General features: G+C 38.5%; 2 protein-coding genes across 3 annotated transcripts in view; both read left to right on the top strand.

Moving 5' to 3' along the window:
• The window catches only part of pcdh15b (protocadherin-related 15b), a 201985-nt gene that overhangs the window by 155806 nt on the left and 19538 nt on the right, over positions 1 to 26641 (top strand). Inside the window, exons 28-33 of one of the 2 annotated variants that reach the window (XM_067576200.1) lie at positions 2263 to 2390; positions 6424 to 6654; positions 6997 to 7085; positions 12635 to 12811; positions 13341 to 13559; positions 17157 to 17267. In XM_067576200.1, coding sequence (XP_067432301.1) covers positions 2263 to 2390; positions 6424 to 6654; positions 6997 to 7085; positions 12635 to 12811; positions 13341 to 13559; positions 17157 to 17267 — 955 coding nt within the window. Of the gene's footprint in view, positions 1 to 2262; positions 2391 to 6423; positions 6655 to 6996; positions 7086 to 12634; positions 12812 to 13340; positions 13599 to 17156; positions 17268 to 26641 lie in introns of those variants that run through there. The other variant, XM_067576199.1, reaches the window with a different exon arrangement.
• On the top strand, positions 22369 to 26013 carry LOC137172579 (protocadherin-15-like). The gene is made up of 2 exons (XM_067577088.1): positions 22369 to 22373; positions 22908 to 26013. The coding sequence occupies exons 1-2, from the start codon at positions 22369 to 22371 to the stop codon at positions 24544 to 24546; spliced, it is 1644 nt and encodes a 547-aa protein (XP_067433189.1). The 3' UTR covers positions 24547 to 26013.

Below are 26641 nucleotides of genomic sequence, written 5' to 3'. Positions count from 1 at the left end.
ACTATTTGAATTTACGCATTCTGCAGGGATTAAAACTACAAATCATTGTAGTCATTAGCAAATCTCCTCCAATTCTTTTTTGGTACGCATTTTAATCAGGGAACAAATCAATAGGATTCTAACAATGTGTTAATCCGGTTTTCTAACTCAAGTGAAGGTTGGAATCGTAAATAGACATTTTGGTGTGGTGTGTCCAGGATGGCTGTTGCAGATAAGCAGATTAATGTTTGCATCTGCTTGTTTGTTTTGCGTTTTTCTTTTTTTCCTGCCAATTTTTTGTTTTTTTGGGGTTTTTTTTATGTGATTCTTTTTTTCTTTTGTCTTTCTTGAAGTAAAGCTCAAGCAGTTTACCATCTTGGGATTTGTTCTTTCTTTTTGACATATGATTCACCCTTTTTACACGGTTTGGTTGATGTACTGTGTTGCAGTTGTACGTGGGTGTGATTCAGAACTTCCTGGTTTTGGACAGATAAGAACGCTCTCTGTAGTGAGTCATTACAGTGAATGTAGGGGCTCACTGGCAGAATGTTTTGTCTTACACTAAATATGAAGCTTGATTAAATTACAGTAATATGTAATATTATTTTTGGCCATTTAAAATATACTTTCCCATTCAGTTTGTGTCCAATTGTACATTAACAAATGAATTGATTTCAATCTCGGCACTAACATAATTTTGAAAACTTGCAAAGGCCTTGATGTCCACAGAAACTCCAATAGTCTTGAACAGTAAAGTTTTGTGATGCATATGTCTCCAAAATTTATCAACATGCATTTGATCAAGTGGTTAAGAGCTCAGGGTCGCCTGAGCAGCATCAATAGACAGTCTCACAGCACATGTTCAGAGTTTGTGAACACCTTCCGTAAGCTCTGGGACTGGAGATAACAATCATTCAGTCATTATTTACTAAAATGTTCCACCTTTCGGATCACTATTTAAACCCTTACAGCTTGTCTACACAAGAGGTGTTTCAGACACGTTTTTCAGTTGTCCGTCTCACACGAGTGTGACAGCAGAACAGATACGCGTCTATTTTAATCAATACAACTGTCTACACAGGCATCAGCTTGTGTATCGGCTCTAGTATCGCTCACCCTTCACACACTTAACCCTAACCTCAAGCATATGTTTATACTTCAATTCTATTTTTTTCTGTTTTACATGCGTAATTACAGTGGTTGTGTATTGGGCTCAGAGCGCAGCCAAAACACGGGTGATCTACACTCAATACTGTGGCTGAACGCATCATGTGTAGACACTGGAGGAGGACTGGATCTGCTACTGCTGCTCTAACATGTGGCTTTCGCTAGTTAGCCTGTGAAGACACTGTGTTAAATATATAATTTGCTTACTGCATTAATTCTGTGCAAGATTTTTAAAAATGTGAATCACTTAGTGGAACTGGGTTGTAATTCACAAATATATTCAGATTCTCCACAAGGGGAAGCTCGTCGGTCATTGTCAGACCAGTTATGATACGATATGCATCATATCGTATCGTATCATATTGTATCATATCGTATTGTATTGTATCGCCATGCATCCCCCGCGGAGAAACTGAGTGCCACCAAACAAATAGGACAAACATCTGGTAGGACAGTGAACAACATGTAACAATAAACAATAGGTACAATAAACAGGTAAAAATAAACAACAAATAAAAAGGCAATCACATCTCAAGGCAGTACAATATAGGAGGAGAGCACAGCACCATAATAAATAAATAATGTAAACAAACATCAGATGCCACCCTGCACCACCTATAGAAAAGGAAACCAATGGAATTAGCAGCTGTTGTCACCTAGCACAGAAAGTTATAACTGCTGAAACTGTAACACTTTTGTCACCTGCAGGCAACACTCTCATAATGTTCATTGCCAGCGGGTAGAAAAAGTTTTGAATTCACAGAGGCTGTTATTTTCCCTGCCCTGGCATGTCTACGTGCTGCTGTTCTTGATGATAGGTGACGCAGGTTGAACTGGAACTGCACCTGTTGATTTGAAACTGCTGGATACTACTGGCTTATTTTGGTTATGAGTTCTTTGAATCAGTGATGTTGTGTGTTGTTAATTCATTTCATTTTCCTTGTTTATTTTATCTTTGTGGTTTGTTCCTTTAGTTTAAAACACACTTTATGTTTCCGTTTCAGTTCGTACAACTGAAATTGGAATTCTTGATGCAATTCATCAAGCAGCTAAGTGTTTTATTTTGTGTGTCCAAAAGTGTATCCTAAATGTGTACCGTGTGTGTGTGTCTCCTAGCTAACACAGCCAAAGTGGTGATTGATGTCCAGGATGAGAATGACCACCCACCAGTTTTCAGCAGATCTCTTTACATTGGAGGGGTTGCAGAAGATGCCAAAACTTTCACCTCTGTCCTGCAAGTACAGGTACAAATACAAACACACATACACGCAAATGTACCTAAACAAATTCATTTAGTACAGAATGTGGATGAAATACCAGGCACAGCTGACAATATATTGTAGTTACTGCTAATTCCTTGCAGTAAATCCAACCTTTGTTCATATTGTTGTGTGGATTATATTTGTATTTTAAGATGTTTCTTTTATTTATGTTGCATAAGAAAATATCCCTGTTGTTTGTGTGAGACTCGAAATATTATGACTTGGTCATAAAAGTAGCCTAATTATGACAGCTTCCAGCAAAATTCATTTTAGCTCAGTGTGAAGGTGCTTACAGTGCCTGTGTGTATTTGTGTGCTTGTATGGAGATAATCTTCAGTCTAGTAAGTAACAAGATTACTGGTGAGATTCTTATGTGTGTCTCTCTCTCTCTCAACGTCTACCTCTATCTACAGTATCAGTTCATTGATATATCTCTTTGTTTCCTTGCCTTTTACCTACTGTAACTCTGGAGGATTTCATATCATTGTAAACAACTTGAGCGACTCTCGTGTTATTAAAATGCCTTTCAGAACTCAAAATGGGTCATGCAGCCTATCTCTTTCAGCCTCTATCTGAGAAGTAGCAATATGCTTTAATGAGCCTGAATGCCACAAGAGATTGGGGCAGGGTATCTGGCAGAAAAGTATGCGCTTTAATATTTTATTACAATGTTCAAGATCATTCTTAGATATTCCTGCTTCATTAGATCATACACAGTGAGAGTGACAGGAAAGATGAGAGAATAAGGGTGAGCACGCAACAAAGACTTAGTATAGAAAAGTATAGGAAATGTGCTTTGCTCTTCATAAACTTGGTATTTCAAATTATTCCTATGTTGCAAATACCATGGCGCGGTGTTTTTGCATATGGATTTTGATTGTTAAGACGAGTTTTACAGCAACCTGCTCTACAGTCACTCGGACCTTTTTAAATACTTTAACAGAGTGACAGGAAGAACTAATAGCCTGCTCATAGGCTCAGTCACTACAGAGAGAGGGAGTAGATTTGGTGGAAGGGAGAAGATTGATGGTTAGATAAAGATAACTGGTATCCTGCTGAGAGACAAACTGAATAGACAGAGGAAGGGAGGGAAGATATACATGATTCATGGGCGGATGAACTGGAGTGGGGGGTGATGACAGGAAAAGATGGACAGGGATGCTGGCGGACACACTTTCTGACATACAGATGAGAGAGTGAGTGAGACAAGAAGTGGAGAGAAAGTTTTAGAAATGTGCTTTTTCATTCTCAGTGGTTTCATTCAAGTATAACTAATTCCTTCACATCTGTCTGAAACACACACGTTGCCTTAATGAGTTTTGTGTGTGTACGAAGCTACATTTTGCAATCTGTTTGTACTATATTGTTTCATGCAGGGCTGTCATGCCTTCAGTGTGTGTGTGTGTGCCTAAGTGCACACACAGGAGTGCATCTGTCTTTTTGTACCTCAGAGGAAACCAGAACACAGATATTGATTTGATTGCAGATGTGTCTCATGTTAGCGAACCTGCTTGTTACCTCCAAATATTCTTTTGAAAAATTTCAGGAATATTTTTGTCACTTTTTCCTCCATAACCAGTGCAAACACAGATGTGTAAAATGTATCCCTCTTACATTATCTAGCATTTCCCTCCACTGTTAATTCCTAATCCCTTCCTTCCCTTTTAGTTCAGTTTAAAATAGCCCTGCATTTTTTTTTAAGTCCGCATTTGTGTGGGTGTGTTGCTACAGTACAAGTACTAAGATGAAGCTAAGATGAAATACAACCCAGAAAGTCTAGTTTAAAAGAAAGTAAACATCAGAAGTATAGCAATCATGTTATTAAGTATTCTATCTGGAATGTGCACTTGCATGCATTTGATTGGCCAATGCAGCGCTTTGCAGGTACAACTGCAACAATTAATCAATTGACAGAAAATTAATCAGCAACTTTTTTGATAATAAAAACCAAAGTGCCAAACATTTGCTGGTTCAAGGCTCTCAAATGTGAGAATGTAAGACATTGATAACATCATCTAGTGTTCTAGGATATTGTGATGAATGTTTTTCAGTGTTTTCTGATGTTTCATTGACCAAATGATTAATCAATTAATTGAGAAAATAATGGGCAGGTTAATCGATAATGAAAATAATCATTAGTTGCAGCCCTACTTGCCAGATGACGCTGCATAGCATTGCAGCAAAGTTGAGATGCTGAAGCTCTCTGATTTCACTGAAATGAAAGTGGAGTTTTCTTGTAAACAAACTGGGCACTCACTTGTAAAAACATTGCTTATGAGAAGGCTGATTTTTCACACAGTGCTGTTGTCTGCCTCACTTACTAAGTGATTCAGTTATCTTGTGAAAATGCTTTTGAATTTTGGCCCAGGTGCACTGAGGAATCTGAATGGTAGCTTTTATTTTAGATTGCACACTGACTGATTTGTTTTCAAAATCATCCAAAATGCTGGATGTGAAAGGGCTTTAAGAATATTAAAATGTTTACAGCATTTGCCAACTTTAAGTTCTATGTCAATGTACTCATTGAAGATATATTGTTTTACACTGCAATTAAAGTGATATCACTGTCCACCACAGCTGGTCACACAGTCACTGAAACTATGAATACAGAATATGTTGCAGGTAGTACACAAGAAATCAAGCCTTACAAGATATTATGCAATATGTGCACAACGTCAAGGCTATCAAAGGTCATTGATTTAAGAATGACAAAAGACAGCAAAATGTTTTTCCAAAATTTCATTTTTTTGTTGTTCCTGAAGCACTTTCATCACCATTCACAATTAGATTTAATTTTTACAGCTATGAGAACATCCACCATTTCCTTTATGTATCACATTATGGGAGTTTAGAGTTGAGGGTCTAAGGATAGAGGGTATGGTATCTTATGCTGTACAGATTGCAAAGCTCTTTGAGGCAAATTTGTTATTTGGGGCTCTGTAAATACAATTGACTTGACATCAACAGCACATTTAAACATCAAGTTTTTTGTAGTATGCATACTTATAGTTTTAAGTATACTTTAAATATACTACACTAGATCCTCAAAACATGTTTAGAATTAGTATGTAGTCCAATGCTACACTGTTTCTAGGTGCAATAGAAAACTTTAACTTCTGTACTCCATACCTGTGCTATTACAGTTTAATCAGGTGGTTGAAGTATTACTGAAAAGTTATCTCAGCTGTACCTCTGCAAGTAAGAACACAAAGAATACATCTGTATATCTATTCTTCCCTCACCTCCTCCTTTATTCCCTCCCTCTTTCTACATTCATCCCTCCACATTTCCTTTATTTCATCTTCCCTGCTTCTCTAATTCCCTGGCCATAAGAAAAAAAAAAAAAGTTTCTTACTATCATAGTGTTACATTTGAGGTAGTGCTGCGGGTGTCTCAGAGCTGAATCTGTAGTCTATACTTCCAGCTCTTCTTGTAAAGAATTAGCAATAAGTCAGTGTCTGTGTGAGTGTATGTCTGTGTCTGGATGTGTACTGTATGTAAGGTTTGCATGTATGTATGAACGATGAGAGGCTTGATAGGTAGCAGTAATGACAGAATAGATGAATAGACCTGCATACAGCTCAAAGCAGCACTTTACCCCCCACTGCTGACTCAGAGCACTACATCAAATACTACAAGTACTGAGAGCAGGTTTCCCCACAAGCCAAAAAGAAATCCTGAAAATCTACCAAGCAGCAATATTATGTGGCTTTTTGGTGAGTAAAAAATACAAGATGGAATATCAGTCCTGAACTGATCAATATACAGTACGTGGCAGTGCTCTGTATTGATCAGCTGCTCAAACACCTGGAATAAAATGATGGTCATAACAGATCATACAATGGGTTACTACAATAATGACAACAATGAATTGATCACAGTGTTGGTTGCACGGATGATGATGATGATGATCTTCATGATAGTAGCGATCATGATGCTGGTATTGGTGGTGGTGTTATGATAATGATTATAATAATAATACTATTAAGTAATTCTTATTTTCCTTATCTTCCAGGCTCTGGACAAAGACACTGGTAACTACAGTTCTATGATTTACCGACTGATCATTCCGCCTCCTGCTGGTAAAGATACTAAAGATAGCAAAGACGGCTTTGTCATCGAACCATACAGCGGCGTGGTGAAGACGGCAATCATGTACCGCAACATGAGGAGGTCATATTTTAAGTTTGAGGTGGTTGCTACGGACAACTATGGTCAAGGACACAGCAGCAAGGCGGAGATAGTGGTGCGTATATTTGATTTTTGAGACTTGTGGCAGGGGTCTATAATCCTTTCCTATAAGGAGGTTATTTAATCTTCTATTCTACATTTTCCTTAAAACAAATTTGATAAGATGATTTGCATATGTTCCAATAAGATTTACGCTGCTCCCAGAATGTAAAAATGTGATTGACTGTGAAAACAAATTTAGATTGTCACAAGCATGAAGCATAGTTGGATTGGAAAAGGTTATCTTTTGCAATTCAACACTTGGTGTTCAGTGTAATCATTAACAGCTGAACATGCTGTTTTAAGCTCAATTTAAATGCTGAAATGAGTCTCATTTGCAATTTTTTCTGCTGTTTAGGTGTCAGTTGTGAATCAGCTGGACATGCAGGTGGTGGTATCAAACGTCCCTCCAACATATGTGGAGAAAAACAAAGACAAACTTCTCAGGTAACTAGTAGTGTATCACTACTTTTGTATTAAATTCTTGCACTCGTTGAAGTCTGGGGCACTTCCCTTATCTAAAAAGAATTATGTTTAATTAATCAGTTTAATCAGTCTCATAACCAAAAATTGGAATTCTTTACAATACATTGACCACTGTGTTCTGCTTCAAAGAACACAGACATCTTCTTGCTCATAAATGAGGACATTTATTTATAGCTAGATGTCTAAAGAATACATTATGAAGAAAATAACCAAGCAAATGAATAAAAGATCTTTAAATGATAAGATGAACCTTAACTCAGTGGGCAATAGTGAAGTGAAGTATGTGACTCAGAATTATCAAAGAAAATGGTGGGACTCCAGGGAAAAATTAACTTCTCAAAGGGAATTATTTCTTACTCGACATCAACTCATAATCACAGAATCACAGTGTGGATTATGCCTATTTGTTGAAACATTATGCAAAGATTAATCTGTTTAGGGTGGTTCTGAGGTTGGTGTGCAGGCTTGCGATGCTTCCCAGCGAGCTGCAGACTGGTCTGCCTGCAGGGCTCCGCTGTGAAGGTGCCTTCGCTGTCAGCTACACTCCCAGACGGCTCAGTGGAATGCAATTAGTTGCCGAGCGACGAAGGCCCAACAGCAAGGTGTACCAGCTGGTCCAGTGGTCTTGTTTCAGGGCCGATGGGCAGAGGTCCAGCAGCCTTGTTTCAGGGCCGAAGGGCAGAGGTCCAGCGGTCTTGCTTCGTGGTCCCGGTTTTCGGAGGCCGTCAGATATGGGCCAGCGATGAGTGGCAGCTTCTGTTGAGTTCTTGTGATTTTGGCTGAGTTTCAAATAAATTTTTAATCTGGCTACACTAACTTCTTCCAAGTAGGCTCGGGTAATTCCATTGGCTGGATGAAAAACTTCAAAGGAAATACTACAATATTTAAATATGAGGCTTCTTAGTACAAAAATATAAAACAGACAAAAAGAAAACAGTTCTTCAGTTGATACAGAGACACAGAGGCTTGTTTCAGAGAAAGAGTAAAAATGTGAGTGTACTCTAGGTGAGAAACAAAAGAAAATAAAGGAGATGTCTAGAGGAAAAAAAGAAACAAAAAAGGAGCAGAGTTGAGGGCCAGCCTGAAGCGCGGGAGTCAGGCTCTTTTATCAACTTAGCCCAGACAGGCAGAGTTTTGGGCATGTTTTGGGCATGGGGAAGATACTTCACACCACAACCTTTTAATGAATATTAATTCCCTTTGTTCTCCAGGGAATAGTGGTGTTGAGCTAACATGGCGGCTTCTGTGTGCCTGAAATGACGGCTCATGTTTCCTCTGTGATTTTAATTCAAGTTTTACGAGCAAAAAGTCACATACTTCAATACTATGGTCAACTAATCGTGATTTCAAACATAACATTGTATAGTTATAGTGTAAAACCATGAGAAACACATGTATAACAATAGCTCTTGTTTCAGCATAAATCATACACAAGAAATTCCTGAAATCCACAACTAATCACTTCATCACATCTTCAATGCTGCTCTCATAGATGCACAGAGTTAGACAACAGTGAATCGATTACACAAGAAAAATAAAAGAAAAATCACAGTCTTACACAACATGATATTCTTAACATGCAATCTTGATTGTCTTCAGACAAGCTCACAAATCTTAACTCCATTCCAGAGTTCAGATTCTTTGTTCCCTTTGATCTGTCTGCAGCCAGCAGGGGGTCCTGGCCATTTGTCTGTGTACATATAAGAGAGAGAGGAGAGGAAGAGAAGAGTGGTTGTTTATTCAATCTCCTTGTTCTCTGGCTAAAATAACCAAAGGAATCATTTTATTGTCTTCAGATCTAGCTGTTACTCTGTTATCTCCCCAGCCATCTGTCTTTCAGGGATGTTTTGAGGGACAGTGTTTGGTCTGTGCAGTGTCATTCTGTCACTTCCCGCTGGGAGGATGAAAGTGTGAGTTCATGCAGATCTCCCTGTCTGTCTGCACTCACCTCTGTGTCTCTTTTGTAGAATTAAAGAAAGGTTTTGTCCAGTGGAGTTAAAGAAAAAGCAAGGCTGTCCTCCTACACAACATACATTTTATGGTATAATTTACTGTAGCTGTCATTCTACCTTGCCTTTATCTTATCTAGTTTCTTCCTTTATGTAACACATTGATAGATCTATAGAGTTAAGCTGCCATGAGAATCAAACTCTGCATAAAAAAATACATTTCTTATTTTAAAGAAGAATGCTGATGCTCCTACAGTATCAAGGGAGTAATCAGCTTCTGTTTGGCATGTACCTTCAACAAAGTACATGCTGTTGGTGGACACCTTGTCTGTTGAACCACTGACTCTCTGCTTACACAACATTTATTGCTAGACTTTAATAGACAAACAATTGCCCACTCACCTGCTCAACTTGTATGAAAAATCTTTAAAGATATGTAATTTCACAGAACAGTGGAGCAATACAGTTGAAGAACACATCTGGCCGTCCTTATGTGCAATGTCACTGATTTGTATGCAAGCCTAGAAAGTCAATAATGGTTGTAAGGAATTTGTGCACAAATGGTTTTGTTATTTTAAAGGGGAATTATGAATTATTATTGTGCATTAACTCATATGAGAGTATGTATAATAATAAGGAAATAATTGGCCTTGTTGGCCACACGAGAGGTCAATTAGAATTATGATTGTTATTAATCTTAATTATGAATAGGGTATAAGGTCGTTTAAGGTTAAGTAACTGAGATGCAAGCACAAAAAAGCAAACAAGTTCACTTTAGGTTACACACACATTTATTACTAATACTACAACATTTTACAAACAAGACACAAGAGGGAAAGGGAAAACTGGTGCACAAGGCTATGGCTAGTGAATTACTGGAATGAATTATGCAGAGTTATCTATTGTGTAGTTCTTATGAGAGACCTGACAAACAAATGAGATGACTGATTACTTGAGAAGCAGCGAGTCAAATCAACAGCTTAGTTCTGAATTGCCAATTGAAATTACAAATTATGAAAGCACCATGGTTTAAGCAAGTTGATGAAGAAGGCTCGTTGATGATGGAGTGGCTTCTCACAGAGAATGTAGTTTGATGTGCTGGGGTAAGAAGCTTGAGTCTGGATCTTGTAATGATGAGTAAGTCTGCTGGTCCGGTTTTGAGAAGTTCCCATTGGAAGAGAGCTCCTGGTTTAGGCTCTCCTAGTTTTGATTCTTAAGTCATGAGTCTAGATTATGAGGTTTCATCTCCTATTGTTTTGAATCACACCTTCGGACTGGCAAAAAGCAAGAGTTAAAATCAAGCGCAAGGACAAGAAAAAACAGCCTGGTTTCTCAGATAAGAGACTATTTAAAATTTTTGGTCTACCCACCCAGAAGATGCATCCTGGCCAATCACAGGGATTGCAGAGTTCTGGGGGGCAGAGTAAATCGCTTCCTGTCCATAGACAAGCAGGTTCAACTCCTGAATGCTGATACACTTTTAATCAAAATTGTTAATCTTATAACAATTGCATGATTTCTAATTTTACATTTAGGATAGTAGCTTTAGCATTTTTAGAGTGGAACAAGCAGAGTGGTACTAAACATGATGTTAGTGTTATCAAAGATGATGGGACTGTGTTAGTGATACAATTCCTGGCTTAAAAACAATGGAATAAAAGTATAATTAAACCATATAACAAGACATATTGTGATATACACACACATGCTAACATACAGTATTAATTTTCTTTAAATAAATCTACATTTTAAAGTCCTTTGTTCTCCTTGATCTGACAGCAAACGGCTGGGTTCCATGCCATTTGTGAGGATGTGTTTGTATGTGTATGTCTGTATGACTTGTAAGATGTTTGCTACTTTGATGCTAGTTTGCCCAGTGATCAGTTCTTTGGTCTATTATCTGAGTCCTAAAAATCAGAGTTCACAGTAAGATTAAGGTTGGTCCCAGCTGGTCTCTGTGGAGGGTCAAAACGTGACAGGATCAGTTTGTGGTTTAGTGACCATGCAGGAGATGAGGTTGTTCCTTATCTGATCTTTCCTGTTGGCAGGATGTTGTTTATGGTCTGGTAAGAAGTTTGGAAATCTCACTGACATGTGTTGGCCAGCACTCCTGGTTTGTACTGTTTGTGTACGAAACATGAGGGGACTTTCCCCTTCACAGTTCAGAAAAAGTCAGTTTTGTATTATAATAGGTGTACAAGTTAACAGTCATACCAGTATATGTTATGTAAATCAAATTTTAACCTTGATTGTGTGCAACTGTGGATTATTCCAGTCTGTGATTCCTTTATTGATTTAGCTGTAGTGTGCCTTCATAGGAAGGACTCAAGCTGTAATTGCCACCATGGGGAAATTGATAAAGAGCACAAACAGTCCTGTGTTTAAAAATAGCACTTTTATCATAATGAAGTGTACTAGTAAGAATAAAGTTGCAGTGCTTTATTGAACTAGAAACCACACTGGGATAAAGAAATCAAAGGATCGAGCTGTGGTTACAGAAGACTATAGGGATATACTTCCCCAGGAATGTTTTTAGGCTAAATTCAAACAATGATGATTTTTGGAAATAGATGATTTACAACCTTCTGTCTCTTAAAGCTAACACACAAATACTCACTTATATTTGCCCTGAAAAAATGACCTAATCAACACCACAGTGGCAGCTTACATGTAAGATACTATCTCACGCCACAATCTGGCAACTTCATTTTCATTCATTTGAAGAAGAGCAAGATATTAATACAAGACACAAAATGCATTATTCATTATACGATATGGTATTTTTACCATGTACACTCTCACCAGTGGGCCTTTCTGCACCTCCCACATACACCGTATAACCTGATAATGATGTTTTAAAGCATTTACCATCTTTTCTGTCTACCTCAATTTTTCTCTAGCTCATACACACACACACACACACACACACAAGTAGGTATAGCTATCTTAGTGAGGACATTCAATGACATTATGCATTCCATAGCCCCTAACCCTAACCTTAACCATCACAACTAAATGTCTAACCCCAACCCTTACCAAACCTAAACCCAATTCTAACCTTTACCCTAAAACCAAGTCTGAGCCCTCAAACAGCCCTTTGAAGGTGTGTCAAAAAGTGAGGACCAGCCAAAATGTCCTCACTTCCCAGCTCTAAAACTCAAATTGGTTCTCACAATGATAGCCATACAAGTACACACACACACACATACACAAACACCTTAGCGGGACCATTCCTGCTGTGAGCAGGTGTTTCTGGGGGGACAGGATTCAATATTGCACAGCATGGAGTCTGCCTAGCTGACAGGATTAAAAAAAATGTGTTTGTTTGTGTGTGTGTGGTGTGATAAGACTGTGAGAGCTTGGTCTTTGCATGTTAAGAAATGTGTCTGTCCATGCATAGATATTATACATCACACAGTCCACAAAGGTGAATTTTTGTACGTGTGTTAATGTGTGTGTGTGTGCGCATGTCAACCATGTAGGTATCCTGCTGGAGTTCAAATAGAAGTGAGATAAATGCTTCTTCTGTTTAATCTAAAGCTATTATTTTTTCATCCTCAGTATTTTGGAACACTATGTCCAGGAACAGATACCCGGAGCCAAGGTTGTCGTGGAAACCATCGGGCCCCATCGCCATGGCGAGGGAATGGAACAGGAGGACTACACCAAGTCGGACCTAATGATTTATGCTATTGACCCGCTGACAAACAGAGCTGTATCTAGACAGGAGCTCTACAAGTGAGAACTTTGCCAACAAATCGATGAATAGTAAAATGGCAGCTCTCCAAAAAGCTTTGTTCTATAATGTAAGACAGGACCTAACCTAAATTACATCTCTATTAAATCATTCCTAAATGAATTGGCCTCAATTAGTTTTTTGGAGTGCTGCCACTCACACAAGTTTTCAGGTATTTTGTTGAGGTTAATTTTGTACTTTCTGGAAGCGTACCCAAAAGAGAAGACAACTTGTGACTAGTAGTCACTTTAAGGGTCAGGTATACAAATTAATAGAAAACTACCTACTAGTTTTATAACAGAACAAGTAAATATGTGTCAGAATTTAGTGTGAAATCTATGACTCTGTGATCAATTTGCTGTGTGGTTAACTGTTTGACATTTAGCTGGCAGGGAATTGTGGCCTTCACCAACACATATAAACACTTGTTTGATGTTGGCATCACTTCTACTGAGTAACAGAGGTCAATGTGTAATGATTATTCTCAAATGTACTTGGTCTCAGTCACACGATTGTGTTTCTCATCCCAAGGTTTCTGGATGGTAAACTCTTGGACATCAACAAAGAGTTCCAGCCCCTCCTCCCTCCTGGTGGGCGGATTCTGGAGATCCGAACCCCTGAAGTGGTGACCAGTGTAAAGAAAGCTGTGCAGGCCGTTGGCTATACAGAGGGGGCACTGTTGGCTCTGGCAGTTATCATCATCATCTGCTGTGTCCCCGCCATACTGATAGTCATTATCACCTATAGACAGTAAGTAGGAGAGGATCTTTAAGTTTAGTGAAACATTGCGACAATAGTCCGACTCAGTGCGAGGCCCAGAGCTGGGGAGAGCAGCAGGCGAGTGAACTGTCAATCACAGCTGTCCATCAACACCCACATGGCAGACATCTTAGCCTACTATACGTCTTCAAATCTTATTAACAGAGCAAACATTTCCAAAATAACCACCAGCACACCTATTACAGGGCCAGAATTTAGCGATTGAGACCATAATGACTTCTTGAAAACATTATTCACTGAAGTATTTCAAGAGAGAGGTTGATGCTTTTTGAATGGGAGCCAATTGGAGCCAGTATCTAGCGGTTGTCAGTTGCATTGCCCTTTAAGGTACATTGGCTTCAACCTTAAGCTGTGCTAGTTGCCACTTGGATGTGATATACAGTAGGAATAAACTGTGACTTCCAAACAGTTAAGGCCAGTCCTCACAACACAGTTTTCTGTCATTCTTTTAGTCACACAACTCCATTTGTATGTATGTGTCTTTCCTTCCCAAATCTCAGACACCCTCTCCCATTTTTTTTACTCCATTTATTTTCTCTTGCACTTGTGATATTAAATCTTTCACAGCCCAACATAACAGCCCAATAATAAATCCTTTGAAATCTTTTGAAGCTTATAATGCTCCTTGTAATGTACCTCTGAAGGTGTGAATTCTGAGTTGGCATCATAAGGCATCTCAGTCACTGATGTAATTGTGCTTGAAGGGAAACCATCTACTTCAAAGTGGAGCTTTTAGACTTTTATTTCAAATAAGAATAGTAACAAAGGTAACAAGCCATCTAGATAGTTTATGATTTTTGTGCACAGACAGTCAGACAAATAGATGAAGCTGACAGTCTCTCCCACAGGACGTCATCCTTTAGCACTATTTATCATTTTATCACCTGGGCCAGTCACCTCCCAAGATGATTCAGCATGGCAGCCTGTCCCACAGAGCCATTCCTAATAGTTTGTTTAGCTAACCACCGTGAAAGGCTATTAATTTCATCCGTCTCCCTAACACACATAAACAAGCACACACACACACACACACACACACACACACACACACACACACACACACACACACACACACACACACACGATCAGTGCATTTTGGAGACAGCTTCTCATCTCCTGGTGAGAAAGGGAGACAAATAACAACAGACGGAAAGGAGAGAAGAGGAGAGGAGAGGAGAGGGCAGATTTGAAAAGAGAAAAACAGAGTGGTAATCATCAGCATAATAATCACCAGTCTTTCATTTTGCTAAATGACTGTAATGAAGACCAATTGTCTGACTCTGCTTGTAAATTATAATAAGGAAAACTGGCTAACAAGAGGTACTGTGGGATTTATGGTTCCAATAATCACTAATCTTTCTCTTTCTCTGTCTCTCGCCTGCTGCGTCTGCCGTCACCAGATTCAAAGAGTGAGTACTGCTTTCATATGCTAAAATATTAACGTAATGACTGTCAAATAACACCTTTTCATTGTGATGAATCTGTTGACTTTCACTGTACAATAAAATGGATGAGAGCAGGAATGGCGGTGAAACAGAGAGGACAGCAGACAATCAAACAAATGAATCCTGAATAACATGGAATCAATAAATGTCCAAGATTGATGCTTTTAATAGTGTGTGTGTGTGTGTGTGTGTGTGTGTGTGTGTGTGTGTATAGTCATATTGGAGTCCAGGTTATTATTATGTTGACTAGAGAAGTCCATCCATGCTAGTTGGCTTTTTAAAGAAATAGTTTGACATTTTGGGAAATACATTTCTAAGAAATAGTCTTGCACATAAACCCCAGTATAACAATGATTTGTTGTTTTTACACTTTGTTTTTATATGGATTCCACAAACAAATTATAATGTGTTAATCAGTGAGTGTTAGAGGTGCTGGTAGGCAGATTTTGTTACATTTGGACAGAACCAGGCTAACAGCCTCCCCCTATTTTCAGGCTTTATGCTAAGCTAAGCTAACTGCATGCTGGCGATAGCCATATACCAACCAAACAAATATTTGGAGGCTATTGATCTTCTCATCTAACTCTTGGCAAAGCAAAAAAGTATATATCCCAAAATGTCAAACTGCCCATTTAAAGCAAGACTATCTAAACTTGAGAGACAAAATAATAATTTTCCTTTACCAAATGAAAAGTTGAATTAGTGATTAAATACACTCTTGTGCATGAAATTCAATACACTCAGGGTTTTGCCGCTAGAGCCTAACCTGCACTGACATTACCATTGTCTTATAGAGGCTAATGTTAGCAAACTCAATAATATATATAATTCACATTACTGAAACCCTTTGTTGATTTTTGCTGATTCTTTTCTAATTGTTCTACAGTTACACTACATTTTAGCATGTACATGCACAGATAAATATTTCAAAATTTCTACAACAATACTAAAACAAGGAGTAAACACACTGTGCCCGAACACGTTTGTTGTTTCCTGGTTTTAATAATAATAATAATAATACATTTTATTTATATAGTACTTTTCTTAACAATGTTACAAAGTGCTTTACAAAGGAAAATAAAACCAACCAATTGGTTTTGGTCCAATTTCACTCGCTCTCTCAGTTAGGTTGCCTGATGATGTCTTTTAAAGCACCTGATGAAACAAAGTCATGTAGAAGAGTAAATGAAGTAATTTGTCCATGAATTTCAATTTTATATTTAGAACGGGATACAAATATTTAGGAAACCACTTGCAGCATAAGTAAATATTGTTAAAATATGTATGTTCACACAGGGTGGTAGCCCTAGATATAAACTGTAAAGTAATATTTTCTGTGACTCTAGCCAACATGAAGATCAAAATGCTGTTTCAAAGCCTTCTCACCACTGCCAAGAATAAAACCCGGGTGGAGATAAACAGCAGTCTTTACAAGTATCAAAGCGTTTCATGTATTGAACCTCAATACCTTTCGAGTACCAACTAACTTTTGTCCATAGCTCCAGTTATCAAAAGTTAGTATCGAATGCTTGATCAGATTCTTAGACTTGTTTACATATTTGGTCTGATATTTCCTAATTTACATCAAAAAACTTTTCTTACTTTAGACTTCATTCTATTAGGCAAAAATTCTCATTAACACTGATGCATCGAGCATTTTCATATATTTTGTTAAACACAAAATGGGTCAAAAATGTTTATATTCCTGAAAAGTGAGGTATTGGCACCAAGATATTATTGTTCTTGGCCTAAACATCAACAACAACAAATTTAAGTATATTGAGTCTAAAATACTGCAGTCAGCCTATAAAATTACCACCATGTGTAATTTTTAATTTAAATTGTCAGTTTCAGTATCCGTAATGGTAGCTACAGCTCTGTGTTTCCATATTTTCAAAACATACAGTACAAATAAATTGGTTGAGTTGGTGTGCAGACTTTCTCAAGGACACACACAGAGATGGATGTACTGATTTTTTTCAAGCCTCAAGCCTGAGATCTCTCTGTCAAAGTTATGAGCCCTCTGTACCCTCCTCATGACCGGTTTATTGCGTTTTTAAGGTTGTGGTCTTACTTTAACTTCAGACAACTAATTTTGTGTTTCCTTTCTGTTGGTGTCCAGACGCCAGGCAGAGTGTGCCAAAACAGCCCGTATCCAGATGGCACTGCCAACAGGCAAACCTGGGGGAGGCACTGCCAACAACCTGTATGAAGAGCTGGGAGACAACGCCATGTAAGTGAAGTGTGAAAGTGGCATTTACATTGATGAGCCAAAGCAGAGGCATTAGATCACATTTCTACGGCTGTTTAACTTCAGCCTTTGGCAGTGTTCCTTCCCTGCTGTGGGGGGTTTGTGGTGTCAGTACATGCAGTACCACAGTATCACATCCCCCAACATTTTTTTCTATGTACTCTTGATTCCCTACAAACCAAACATATTATTCAGAAAGCTAAAGTGCCATATTTTCCCAAATTCTCTTCCTTTCATGCATTAAAAACAGAAGACAGCAATAAATCTAACAAAGTAACTGTGAACAACAGGAGACACACACATAAATAGTAAATACAATAATATGACATTAAATAAGAACAAATTGCACAGAAACACCAGCATTTTAAATGGTAACCCCCAAACTACCAAATTGAATGGCTGATGCCTTAAAGGTGCAGTGTGTAAGATTTAGTGGCATCTAGAGACTAGGTGTACAATTCAGTATGAAAACAATGAACAGTGACCTCATAGCAATTTATGGGTACCATGAAAATTTCTTACATAATTGTCATGAAAGCTTGTATTGTATATTATGGAACCAGACCATTTAATACCTTAATACTTTAACACAACAATTTTGACTCTACAGAAGATCACTGCACTCATGAGCAAGGTTTAAAAAGACCAAAGACCAAATGAAGAAGACTCTGCACACTTTGGTTTATCCCAATCCTTTAATAGTAAAGCCAAAGGTTGGTTTTGTAGCCCTTCATCAGGACAAATGTTTGACACAAGGGGATCAAAATAGAGCCACCAAATGAAGCACACCTGTGCTCAAATACATATGGAAAATGCTGTTGAACACGATTGTAGTTCCCAAGTTCTAAATACATTGGAAACCCTCCAGATACAACATATCACAAAATGTTGAGAGTCAATACAGAGAGCTATCAGGAAATATATTATGTATGTATGTATATATATGTATATGTATATATGTATGTGTATATATGTGTGTGTGTATGTATATATATATATATATATATATATCATATCAACAAGAAAAATCTATATCAGAAATATAAATTATAGGGAAGAAAAGAATTCACAGACCTCAGGAAACCGTGATAAAGTACAGTAACTACAACCATCAAATCCATCAATAAACTCCATCAATACCATGATGCCCACATCAAAATCCATTTACCTCAAAAACACTGCAGTACTCAAAATTAAAAATATGACAACATGAAAAAGTTTGTAGCAGACACCAAAATTAACGATGCAGCAGCGATGATCTTAAATTACCACAGAATCCTAATCACACAAACAGTAACAACTCTTTGATTTCATTCCTTCGGGATGTGTGTACCTTGTAAGTAAACAAAACAACATTAACAGGCACATCAGACTCCTGTGGCATTCTTTAGGTCACTAATGCAACATGCATTCACATCATCATTAGACTTGTTCAACAACCACATTTAAAGGCTCAAAGTCTTGAGCCAGTCTCATGTCAAACTGATGAACAGACTTCTGTACTCACACAAAAAGGCATCTGTTCTTAAACACTTTGTAAATATTTATTGAAAAGAACTTTGAGTTTTATGTTTTAGATAAACTATATATCATAATCTGTCTGAGTATGAGCATTCTGATTGAAATGTGCTGATATTCAGTCAAACACACATCCTCACTGAAATAAAATTTTTATTTATCACACTGAGCTGCTTTGCAGAACTTGCCAAAATCACTCCTAAGCTGGGAGCCCTTTCGGGGATTTATAGGCTGAGTCAAAATGTCTCTCAAAGTAGCCAGAGACTGTTTGTGAGTATGGCCTCAGAGCTTTTTTTATAGTCTAGAGACTAGTTTCCTTTCCTTCTTTTAACATTTTGCAGTTGCATAAGACACTGACATGAAAAGACGACACACAATCTTGGATTAATCAAGCAGAGCCTTGTAGCCCCACATCACACTAACACCAAACAAAGCTCTGATTTTTCAATGCATCAATAGTCATAGATAAACCCTGCAATTATATCTTCACAAAGTTCAGCGACACTCAGCTCTTTCCTCGTCAGTTACCCGACTGCAATGCATACCAATGTCCTCACTATACAAAAGATAAAATGAAGGTGAGAGATCTGCCCACGGAACAATATTCTCTTTGAGTGCTGCCTCTCAAGCTTACTACTAGATTTTCATTGATTTGGTAGCTTGCAGTAACAGTGTACAGTGTAATCACTGGCACATTTAAAGAAATATTTATCTTTCTTAGAGGTCCTCCAAATGTGTCTCTAGGAGTGACCTTTTTCTTCATCGTCCTTTGCAGCAGGTTAAAATCTGAGTTTTGTGAATAAGCTTTTTGGTGATTATGGCAAATGACTTTCTTTACCTTTTATAATTCATATTAATTTTGTCCTACACCTCAACTCCTATCAGCGCTGAAGGGCATTACTGCCCATTTATTCTGTAAGTTGCTTTATTATTGTGCAATTTTGTTATATTCTGTTCGCAACTCACTGTCGATCCCCTGATTCTTTGTCTTCAAACTGTGTTTCATTCATCTTCTTGGCAATTTCCACTGGTTTGAAAAATGTTGGTTTGGTTAAACAAGAGTCTAATAGTGACTGCATGTAGAGATACTGTATTAACTTTTATCTGAAAGTTTTAACAACCGCACATACACACACACGCACACACATTCACTCACTCAAGGCAATACAAAGATAGTTCATTTATAATTCCTTACTGAAGCGTTAAGAAGAAGTTGAGAGGAACTCTTATCAGCATTACATGCATCACCGGTTTCCTGTCTGTCCTTGATATGCTTCCCTACTCCCATTAACATGAGAGCAATTCATGTGCAAGATGGCGGGAACTATCTCCAAATGACAACAAGGGATTTCCAAGTGTGTGGGTATGTGTGTGTGTGTGTGTGAGAGAGAGAGAGAGACTAACCAGTCCAAACAATCCTCTGAAAAATGTGTGCGGAAATGAACTTGGATATGAGATAATTGAAATAAATGCAGCCCGTAATTTCTGAAGACCACCCTGGGCGATAATTAATTCTATTGATAAGCTGCAGAGCATGTTTAATTGTAGTGGGGAAGGGCTTTTGTGTGTGTTGGTATGTGTATGTGTGTGTGTGTGTGTTTGCAAAGTAGGTAGTTTGGGATTTTTCTGTAATTAGCATATGTGTGTGTGTTGCATATCACTGCCATCTTGTAGGGACTAAATATTCCCCAACGAGTATAAAACCAGGCAAAGGGCAGAAGTTTGCACATTCATAATTAAGGTCCATTATCAAACTGCTCAGTAGACTGACTTTTGAGGCATTTTTCCTCTTTTAATTACCTTTGGCTGTTCTCTTGACAGGCTTTGGTTTTAATGTCTATTTTCAATTACCTGTGAAAAATTGAGTGTTCTTCAACTTATTATTAGCAGCATTTTAAATGAGGCGTGTTTTTTTTTTTTCTGGATTAAGAATCATGTTATTTTTCAACACAGCACATTATCAGTTATCATAGTTACAGTCACTGTCACTTGTGCTGCAATTGATCAAGAACTAGATTTGTTTTAATATTTTAGGCCTGCACGGTGAAAATGTAGTTTTGTTACGACATGCACTGAAATATTTACTGTTTCCCCGCTCATGTGGCTGATGTAAGTTTTTTCCCACATAATTGTCATGGTTAATAACTGGCAGGAAACAGTTTAAGACAAAGTTAGACCTTAAGCTTATGCAATATGCACAAAATAAAACCTAATTATTCACAATCATATTGAAAAACTGCAATTATCACTCTAAGATTACCTGATAATATTGACAATGTACTCAAGCATTTCTTTAAAAAGCAAATATGACAAAGGGATAATAGCTTACATATCCTAATTTAATTAAATACTCGAAAGAATGATCTGACGTGATTAACATCTCTAAACAAAATGAAGTTATCCTTTAAATTCAAAGGGTTTTCAAAAATTGATACATTGATACATGATATTGTATATTGAAGATAGAGTATTGCTTTTCTTAAAAACGGATCAACTGAACTGGATGTGAGACAACTTAAAGATAAATCTCTGGTCTTAATCTCATAATGGCAACCACTGGGGTAAGGAAATTAAGTTATGAAGGTTGGCAGTTGTACTTTGCAGACAGGCACTGAAAAATTATTGAGAAATGTTTGCTCTTCCCTCAACAACTACAAGGTACCCCGCTTGGACAACAGTAGATGGTTTTCATTGTACAGTGTAAAATATACATAATACAGGATTACAGGGACACTTAATTACAGGGGTCACACAACAGAGACAAAGACATAGATTGACACTCTACACACCACAAACTGGATTTCTTATGTAACCCTTCCAGGACAAATAAACGCTTGAAACGTTTTGACATATGGCAGCAAAATGAACACATTTCATCCTAGTGTGCCTCTACTTAACTCTATCTTTACTCTACTCTAAATTATTATTTTATACTGTATATACACCCTATATGCCCTTTCTGCTAGCTCTTTTCTTTCACAACTTTGAACATTTTAACGTCATTCTTTGTTATCATTTCATCATTCTACTTTTCCTGTTCTCGTGTTGACTAGTGCATTCATCTGTCCATCTTCTCTTGTTCTCATCTATCCACCTTTATCCATGAATGACAGACAAAAGTGAGTAGGATGTTGGAAATTGTTTCATATCTGTGACTAGTTTGACACTATGCTGTGACAGTTTCGTGTTTGTGTCCATGCTCGTCTGTGGTTACTGTTGTTTTATGTGCAGGGTAAATTGTACTTTGGTAGATCAGAGAGCAAAATTGTGTAGCTGAAGGTTGATTGCGCTTTTGGCGAATCAGTGGTGATTTATAAATTCTGGTAGAGTTGATTTGTTTGCCTTTGCACAGAAGTAGACGACCATGTGCTTTGGAGTACCAAGAGTCTGCAGAGTTTCATCACAGTCACAAACTATTACATTGATTTAAGAGATTAGCACACCTTGAACTAGCGAGGTGGATTTAATCAGTTTTTTGTTGGAAGGAAATCTGCATACTCTCAGAACTCCACAACACAGACTTTTCGATCCCGCCCCAGCAGATCTGGCATTGTTTATAGCTGTGATGCGGTAGTGTCTTTGTAGTGCACCACTTTTAGGATATATACAATCTATTTGCAATCATTTTCCCCCCTGTGTTTCAGCAATATTTTTTAGCACTCCATCTCTTGCCACTGTGGTTAAAAAAAAAAAAAAAGCACAGAAATAAAATACCGTTACCTCTTTCAAGAGCACTCATCCATTTCCTGTCATTCCTTTCCTCATTCATCTACTAATGTGAATTCTCTTCATGTCATTTATGCAACAGCATCTCTAGCAGATGTTCTGTTGTTTTATCTCTTTTCTACCACTCTATTTATTCTTCTGTTATAACCCCCCTTTATAAAACATTTTATTTAACTATTCTGTGCATTGCTGCTCCTTCATTTAAATTCATTCAGTCCCTATCTCCCTCTTCCATTTCATTTAGCTCTGATTTTTCTAATTACATCTTCCCTATTCATTATACCCTCTTCTCCCTCATATTTTATCTGTAATTCTTTTATTATTTCTCCCTTCATGCCATCTTTCTTTTTCATCTTTTTTCCTTCATCCATGCACCAGCCGGTCAAACCACAGTGGCGGTGGTAGTGGTGGCAGCTTGGATGAAAGCGATCGTCAACGTCTGATCTCAGATTTTGCCACCCGCGCAATCGCTGCCCATCGGCAGTGTGTTGCTAATGGAGGGGTGCTCAACAACCTGCCCAAGTCTGAGTCCAACATCACATTTCTCTCTGATGAAAACCCCCTGACAATCAAAAATCCCATTTACCATGAGGACGGGACTCTGAGTAGTCCAGAGACTCTTGGAAGAAGCCAGAGAAGAAGAGACCTTCTTGGGAATTTCTCCCCTTCCAGGAAAGGCCTTCGAGAGGCCTGGCTGAGGCTCAGCTCCCCTGGAGGTGATGTGGGATTCAGTGGATACAGCGGCAGTGACAGTGGATGGGGATCTGGGGGTGGACACAGCTGGACTCTCCCATCAAGATTGCATCGAAGAGAGATGTACGATACCTTAAAACGGCAAGTGGTCATGGATCCTGTGCAATGGGAGCTGGAGCTTCTGAAGGCTGAATTCAAAGAGAGCAAAGATGCCGGTCTGGATTCAGGATTTGACCGTGGGTTGGATTCAGACCTGATGGGGAGCCCAAGCCTTGAACCCAAGCTGACAGTCAAAGAACAAGCCAGACAGTTCGAGCAACAGGCGCTCCAGGAAATGAGACAAAGGCAAAATAGAGATTCACGAGGATCTTTGTCACCCGATATTCTTCTTGCTGTTTTCCCGGATTCTCCTCAGCATCTGAGGAACAGCCCCATCCACAATGTCCAGACTAAAGAGGGTCCCCCAAGTATCATCGTCACCCATAGTGATGGAGGGACCCCTCCACCAAGTCACAAGCCAACTCCTCCGGTGCTACGGCGCTTTGGGGCAAATTTAACAGGAAACCAGAATGCAGAAGACAGACTTCAAGTCCATTTAGAGGTTATACCTGATCCTCCCTCAACTCCACCACCACCACCTCCACCTGCATCTCCATCACCGCCACCACCGCCCTTTACCGCTGCTCCTCCTCCTCCTCCAACTTCTCCTCCTCCTCATGACCCTATCTCCTCTCCTCCTCTCCCTCCTGCATCATCTCACTCTAATCACACAGAAAAACAGGCACCTCCTCCTCCTCCCCCACCTCCTCTCCCTCCCCCGCCTCCACCTCTCCCTCCCCCTTTGTCGCCCTCACTCCTACGACCATCCACCTTTGTCCTACCGTCAATTTCGGAGGCGCCAGCCCTGCGACCCTTGTCCCTCCGGCCACCTCCACCGCCCCTGCCCATGGAACCTGAACATCCCCGAAAAGAGTTGAAAGGGATCTTAAAAAACATCCAAAACATTGCGGAAATTGAGAAGTCAGTGGCCAACATGTTCAGCCAGATAGATCAGAAACAGATCCCGCTCAAAAAAGTGATGAAGGGCCGGGCCTCCATTGATTCTCTCGATTCTCTTGACTCCTTGGATGCATTAACAGTAGTAGCAGCAGCAGCAGCAGCCGCAGGAGGAGAAGGGGAGGGAGAAGATGGAGGTACAGAAGGAGCAGGAGGAGGAGAAGGAGGAGAAGATCCCTTAACTCCACAGATTCAGCCCAACCCAAACATGAACTCTATCGTGGAAGAGCTTGAGAAACGATTCCCCTCTCAGTCTACAATGCTCTAGCCTTTGCCTTTCTGATACGGAAAGAACACAGAGGGGAATTTCTTAACATTGTTACGTAGTTGCAATGGAGCTGTCAAGGAACTGATGCTCAAAATAGCTGAGTGGGATCCACTGATTTGGTGATTTTTACTGTGCTACGTCTGTGCTCTTCGAACAAGACTTACTGTTTTCTACATAGGAAAAGAGAGAGAATGAACTAGGCCTAATAATAAAAACTCATGAGTAGAAGAAAGATCTCTCTCCTCTTAAATGGTACTTGTTGCTAACAGAAAAAGAGAAGGAGGTACTATAAGGGAGATGGTGAGAGAGCAAGGAAGGTCACATCCTGCAGAGCCCCAATAAATTCAGTTATGTACAGTAATAGCTGGATATTCCTACAAGTGATTCAGATTAAAGGTTGAAGGATGAGGAGGAAAGGATAATCAGGTTAAGACATCCAGTTTTTTTTTATTTGTGTCCCCATTTAAGTGAACCTGAACTACTAGGAGGAACTCAGAGGCCTGGTTCCCAACACAACGCCAAAGTAGTTGTTTGGAGGGTTACTCACTGTCTGCTAAGGCCATTATTTCTAGTTTCCACACAGACAGCATTTCTTGGGCTTGTTTTTTTAATTAATGCTGGGGAAAATTGTCTTAAGTAGCTGCAGATGGGAGCTGTGAAATCAAATGATTAGAAGTGGCAAAATGTCTCCTGGTTAACTTTCAGTCTGACTACTATCATTAACATTTTACATCAGCGCCAAGTAATTGACATTTTTGTCAGCAACAAATTATAATCAGTCAGTAACAGACAGTATCTTTCTCAAAGAAAGTTGACAAGACACATGATTGTTGATGGATTGGACTACTTGCTGTTGTGAGTAGCTGATTACAAGTTGACTTCTAAACCGATTCTAGATGAGCAGGGTGTGAGAAGGAAAATCAAACAGAGGAGAGAACATTGTTAAACCCTCACACTTTGATTGAACTGTGTTTGACAGGATTTCTTCTTATTTTCTTAGCAAGGACACTTTTACAGGGCTACATGATTAATGTCACGTTTTGCTTTTGCTTACTGTTACATCAGTATACACGGTAAGGTAGTGACATAATGCTATAACACTTAATGTAAGATCACAGCTTAATTTCTCTGTACATCTGAGACTATCTGTAGGCTGCTATCTGTAAACATCCATTCATCTTTGCACTTATGTTGAGTCAATGCATAACTATCTTTTCAGTACAATATTCATATCAAGACTTAGTACATTAACATGAAAATAAATTAAAAGTTGTGTTGCTACGAATTACAAAAACAGACATGGTGAAGGCGTAACAATCCATTAAATCCCCTTTTTTTGCTTTTTATGTTTGTCCTTCTGTCAAATTCTCATTTAGTTGGTAGTTCATACTCATATTTTTGTAAACACTCAATTGTCTCTATAGTTCCCTGTAGTCAGTCTTAGCTCTTAAAGGTTTGCACACAGTCTTTCTGTTGTTCTCAGTCTGTTTTTTTAATTATTTTCTCATTTTCATTAATGTCTTTAATTGATTTCATGTTTCCACTTCCCTTTTGTCTCCCATTGTGTGCGTTTATTGAAAATGGTCCCATGTCGTCATTTCAAGTTCTACAGTGTTGTGTTGATGTCTGGTTTTTCAAGGATTTTCAAAGAGTGAATATGTGTATATGGGTGTGTAGCAACATATTTTTAAATATTTTATGTAGAGTCATATTTTTCTTAACAATATGTGCTAAATTTTTATGAACATTTTCTAGAAGGTTCTATTGTTTCTTTTCCCTCAAGGCTTCTCTTGTGGAAATTATTGTGCAGGTACTTTTGGAAATAATTAATATTGAAAATACAAAAAGGCCATGGACATTTTTTCAATAAAATATGTGGTGCTAACAAGAGTATTCAATTTATTTGACAGAAAAGTTGAAAACACTCAAAAAACAATAATTTAGAATACGGCACATATTAAATGGTGGACATAAATATACACTAGTGGTTCACTATTACCTTAGTGCTATAATCATAAACATTGTAGAAGTTGCCATCTCACTTTAGCCTGAACTGCTGCCAACATGTAGTCGCAGTCCTGCATCGTTACCACTT

This window comes from Thunnus thynnus, chromosome 20, assembly GCF_963924715.1.
Source record: "Thunnus thynnus chromosome 20, fThuThy2.1, whole genome shotgun sequence".
Classification (NCBI taxonomy): domain Eukaryota; kingdom Metazoa; phylum Chordata; class Actinopteri; order Scombriformes; family Scombridae; genus Thunnus; species Thunnus thynnus.
This window is presented reverse-complemented; position numbering and strand designations above follow the sequence as displayed.